The 6000-nt window shown below is 38.6% G+C and overlaps 1 protein-coding gene across 1 annotated transcript in view; it reads left to right on the plus strand.

Moving 5' to 3' along the window:
* LOC139967557 (PIH1 domain-containing protein 1-like) overlaps window positions 1-3924 on the plus strand; it is a 49136-nt gene extending 45212 nt beyond the window's left edge. The window contains exons 6-7 of the mRNA XM_071971476.1: window positions 1766-1909; window positions 2528-3924. Coding sequence (XP_071827577.1) covers window positions 1766-1909; window positions 2528-2563 — 180 coding nt within the window. The 3' untranslated portion in view covers window positions 2564-3924. The remainder of the gene's footprint in view (window positions 1-1765; window positions 1910-2527) is intronic.
* The last annotated feature ends 2076 nt before the right edge of the window (window positions 3925-6000 follow it).

A 6000-nucleotide genomic window follows, 5' to 3' on the forward strand; every position in this document is an offset into this window, starting at 1 on the left:
TTTGTCTTGTATATTGCTGGTTCCGCCGCAAGGCGCTTCCACGAGCCAGGGGTGAAACCCCTGGCCGGTAAATAGAAGACTCCGTGGTTCGGGAGAACTGAACATTTTTGAGATTTTGTGAATATGAACTTTGTGGGCCGGGTCGGAGAGAAACATGGCTGGAGGATGACAGTAAAGGAGCATGTATTTAAGGGAAGCGATGAGTGGTGGCTGGCTTACTAGGCTAGTCTGGTGCTGCATGATGAAAGGACTTGGAGGCTAGACGGACATCATGTTTCTAAGGCGGTGTGGCTTCTGGTAGATGGGGGTCCCAAATTTCCAAATCTAGTCCAGTGAAGGGGGTCGCATCCAGGACATACGGTGTTTGTTATAGTTGGTTCTTGGTGAATTCATGTAGGTGGTGTGTAGAAACGGCGACTCTGTCGAGGAAATTATCTCTTAATTGGTTTTGTCTCTTGTTGACTCTTGGAATGTTGGCGATGGTTGTTACTGTTTCACAGTCTGTATATCTAGTGGTATAGGTGGCCGGCGATTCTGCATGCTCTGCGTTGTGTGGCTTCTATAGTTGTTCTGTGTTGTTTGTGGTAATATGAGCCATGGCTGGTGCTGCATATTCGAAGAGTGGTCTGATCATCACCTTGTAGATCATAGTGGTGCTTGGTGATAATAGAGGGTGTTCTTCAGTTCCGGTGATTCTGAATAGTAGTCTTTTGTACATACATTTTAGCAGATTTAGCAGAGGAATACTATTGTTTACGTTTCGCGTGAACGAAAACTACAAAGTGCATATACTGTTGGTTCTTTGTTTTTGCAATGGGGCATAGTTTATCCCTAGTAATAAGTACGACGATCTATTGCATGAAAAAAGTTCATGGCAGTGGTTCCAATTTGAAGGAGAACAACTTACTAACATTGTAATAAACTATGTCTGCTAAGAAAGAGCATAAGGCAAGGGAAACAGGAGATGGGAGGAAAGGAAATGACACCTATGTATTTTATTTTTTTGGCACAAACAAATGGATAAAATGCTCAGAAATATCGCCAATCAAAACAAATTTCTAAAATAGAAGCTTAGCTGAGCTTAACTGAGCTTCTGCAGCGTTGTTACACTTGTTTCGTATTTATTTTGTAATTCAGATTATATTGTGCAGGCTCGTAAAACGGACGATGTAGGCGAATTTATCTTATACGATTTCACTAATGCGCATGCTCTACAAAATACCCCGACCACCACTCGGCACATGCATACAAAGTACATGATGAAATTAGCATAAGCAGCTTACTTGATCAAACGCATAAACAGATGCGTGTAGTGACGTAACGTTTCATTCGGCGAACGAATCAATGGACTGCGCACATGTCGCACCTGAGTCACCAGTTAAACAATAAATTTTAATCATGTTAAAGTTACTGTGTTTGCGCTTTCAGTAGTATTCTTTTTCTCTGGGTTCTGACTTGACTTATTTACAGACATTACAGTGTGTCCATTCAAATGATATGGCTCTGTAGGGCAGTGTACCTGCAAGTTGAAGTTTAGGCATGAGTGACCAGTATTGGACTTACTAGCATATTTCCATGGCAACACCGAATGACCTTCAGTCAGCATAGTGTGTTTATACCGAATCCGAAATATTTAATTATTGTATTTGTGTGTTTGTGTTTTCATTTTCTATTCCTAAACTTGTTCAGTTTGTTATAACTATTTAACCGTGCAGTGCTTGCATCCTATAAATTCTGTAATTTGATCTGTTTTCATCTTTCACAGAAATCCTCTAAAACGGTGGACTTAGATCTTGGCGAGGACCGCATTTTTCTTAAAGCTCACCCTGAAATGTATACGCTGGATATCTACCTTCCTTATGACGTCATACAAGAAGAAAGCGGAGCCCAGTTTAACAGAACTACTAATGTTAGTATATTAATCCCTTATATGAACACCAAATCATTCGATGCTGCTAGCCTAGTCATCAACCCCCCCCCCCCCCCACAATAGATTTATATACATGTGTTCCTGGTGAATGCCTCTGGCTGTCATTATAGGACATGATGCAGCACAAAATAACACCCCTCCCCACCCCCACCTCTCAAAAAAAAATTACAAACACACACCCACATCAGACGAAATAAGCACTTCTTCATGTCTGGTGTTGATAAAGGATCCTGCTAAGATGATATCGAGCAAACAGCTATACAACTGCAGCTATACAACCGTGGTTAACAGATCATTGATTCACACAGGCTGTAAATGTTTGTTGCCGTGACCTCCTATTATATACAATGTAGTAATTGCCTTCAGTTATTGCCTGGAAATGTTTGCCTTTTTTGTGTCATTTTTCATCAGTGATAATTATTGTAGTGCGCATTTTTTTATTTTCGCTTTCTTTATTGAATAACACCTGTAAAATTTTGCGATCTCCTCATTTGGTGTAGCCTATATCAATTCGTTTAACGTCTTATATATTTACCAATTAACGTCGATTTTATTGTGTAGTGACATGTCTTTATTTGTGATGTCCCTTCTTTTCAGGTCTTAACCCTCACATTACCTGTGAAGCCAGCATAGCCTTCATCAACCTGGTACGCCGTTTATGCAGTCCTGTCAAATGCTGGACAATACTGGACAATGCTGGACTATAACTTAAGTGCCAATGTTGTGATAACAAATATACTACCCCCGGTGTGACGCAGCGGTACGACAACATTATATATGCAGTGTTCGCTTTACTGTTACACAGTTAATGTCGACACATAAGAACTAATATGAATAATTTCAGTTTTCTTGACACTGCATGACGTAAACGAGGCTGGTGTAACAACAGTAATCTACGAATAATGTGTTCAGTGGCCATGCACTGGCCAGGGAAGATGCGGGTAGGGGGTTGGAGATGGCTTAAGATGTGGGTAGGGGGTTGGGATGGGTTAAGATGTGGGTAGGGGGTCGGGTTAAGGCAGGGGTAAGAGAGATATCGATCGTTATCCCTCTCTTTGTCGATATCGTGATTGCAACTTGAATGAATTATGTTATAGGCTTTCCGGGATGCGTGAAAGTTCATCAAATTGGTAACATTTCATTTTCGTTATCGAAACGGCGCTAAATATCTGAAGTGCCATATGAAAACAACTTTGACGTCTGTTCTTCGATTCAGACTTTTTTGTAGATCTTAACTATATTCTTGTTTTTTTTTCGAGATTGTTAAGTTATCTTCATATTTATTAGTGTACCACAAGATGCACACCGCAAAATGATACATAATCATATAATATTGTGCAACAAGAACTGTTTCTAATGGTCTCTCCGATATGAAAACTAAACGTTTAACCACAAATCACACTTTCAGTGATATGAAATATGTCAGAGTGGGATGCAATTGTTGAAATGACCTTTCATCTCATAAAATGCCATGGGAATGATCTTCGAATTTCTATGAGTCACAATGGATCTTGTTTACAAACTAGTGTATTATGTTACTTTTCGTACACAAAAAGAATAAGCTTCACCATACCTAGGACATAACGATCCGCTAGTCATGTGACTTGCGCAGGAACATTTCAACGGTAACATTAGGCTCATGGAGGCTTTTTGTGAAAATTACTGGTCTCATTATTTTTGAAATGCTTGTAAAGCATTTTCTCAATTTTTTCTTCAAATATGTTTCAATGGGATGAGATACTACGCTTAGGGTGCCCTTGTTTTTACATTGATTAGAAGAACACCATGATGGCTTCCTAGAGCACTCTTGATTTTGGTAAATATATATTAAATGTGTTTCGGTAGTTGTTTTTCAACCTTATCAGTATGCATCATACAGATTAGCCATTTTTAAGTTTGCCTCTATATTGATTTCTTAAGAAGAGTAATATTGCTGCATAGCGATTGGTCCATTCTAAGTCTGAGCTGATAATATAATGTTTTGATTTGCTGGACGTAGGTTCTCTCTTCACCTCATGTTTAGAAGTTAATCTTGCTTCACATCTTAAATGCGTAAGACCTTCGTGCTTCACATGTAAAAGTCACTGGTAATCTTCATCCATTGTAATCAAGTCACTGACCGATTAAACATAACATAATCAATGTGCAGGCTTCCGGAATGATTCTACCCCCCCCCCCCTCCTCCCTCTCTCTCTCCCTCTTTGTGTGATTTTATTCGTTCGATCCCTGCTTGGCACGCTACAAGCCATCGAAATGATCTTACGCAGAAGGGACCGTCACAACAATGTCACAATATGAATATGGACATCGTAACTGTTTGTGGCTTTGATATGCAAGGACATATAAAGTCAACAGAAACTGAAATATTTGTAAGCACTATCACTAAAGAACCCTATTTTTGGATGTCAAAGTTCACTTTAGGTCAGAATAGGTTATAAGTATGATAGCCTATGATATGAGATACCTATACAAGAATGGTTGCTGGATGTGATTTATTCCCATTGGTATGTACACGAAACGCATCTTTTATTATGAAGATTAAAAATCATGTTCGGTCAACAGATAATGCCTGATAACATAATAACCACAAAAGTGTAAATTAGGTTAACTTGGATATCATATGTACATATAACATATACGAGTATCACAGGCAAGTACCTTGTACTGTTTAGCTCGAGGTCCACATAAACCGGAGCAAAAGTTCATTTGAATCGTCACAAGAGATCATTGAAGCGCCAGCTCTCTGTGTTGTATACACAAGCAACCTTGATCTCACATATAGAAGTCGTATGTGCATGGGAGGTGCAGCTTATTGTTTATTCAGTAGATTGACTTGGTCATACCTGTATTATTATTATTGGACTGCATCGTGCTTTCTATACTGTTTCGCACTCAAGCATCATTTGGACATCTTAAGAACACTAATGCTCTTTTCCTGGACGATTACGTGAACTGTATAGAACCAAGCTGTCGCTAATAAGTGTGTCTGCACTAGCCCTGCTAAAGCCATTCGGTTATACAGGCGTTCAGGGTTTCTGGCCATTAATTATCATTTTAAATCGCTTTGATGTTGCAATGCTCGTTTATAACATTTAGGATAATTAAGATGAAAATAACTCAGATATTGATGAAACCATATTCTCATTTTTACTTTCATTTCCCGTTTTGAATGGCTAATTATAGTTTCTGTTTTACTTTCAATAAACAATTTGGTCATCCGGTTTTCGCGGAGTGAATAATTGAACTTTGGCCACGTGACTAAGCCATTTACCACTGTTATATAGAAATCATATGTAGTCTCCACACTGAAATGACAGCCGAAAACAACGCAGAACCCGATAAATAGGAAACCTACATTAATTCCTCGATGACGAAAAGGATAGTGAAATTATAAAACGTGCCGGATTTGCATGTCGCGATTGCACTGTATCAGGAATATTAAAAATTACAACAACAAAAATTAATCAGAAGCCAAATAAAAAATGCCTAGTTCGTGATTCCTTACTTTTCATGAGAACATTTCATGTCATACCGCAGCCAGGATTCTAGTTTCGAACATTGCTCAATGCACATGATGGTCAGCAATATTTTTGAACACATGTGGATCTGATAAGTTCGATGTTTCGATACTTCGACTTCTGTTACCCTCAAATGAACTTTGACCTTTACAGTATTCTCGTGCTTGCTAGAGCAAATCTAAATACCAAGTACGAAGTCTATCTTCATCTTGAACTTTATTTGAAGTTATCGTTTTATCGATTAAAATGATTCCTTTCCCCATCATATCGAAACTACATTTGTCTAAGGCTTAAGTCATAATGATCAGAGAGTACCAACTCTCTTGACGATTATATATATTTGTAATCCTCACTTGTGAAGATTTTATACACTTGTCACGACAATGATCCAGAATGAACATTCTTTCTGTGAAATAGTCAAATATAGGCCTATATAGATGTGCTGTGAAGCCATCGACGTTTTCTTTACCTAACTGAGATACCAAATCAGTTCTGCCACCACTCCTTTACCAACGTATTAAGAATTGAAAACGACATGGCTTTTCTTCATAT

The sequence above is a fragment of the Apostichopus japonicus genome, chromosome 1, assembly GCF_037975245.1.
Source record: "Apostichopus japonicus isolate 1M-3 chromosome 1, ASM3797524v1, whole genome shotgun sequence".
NCBI classification, from domain to species: domain Eukaryota; kingdom Metazoa; phylum Echinodermata; class Holothuroidea; order Aspidochirotida; family Stichopodidae; genus Apostichopus; species Apostichopus japonicus.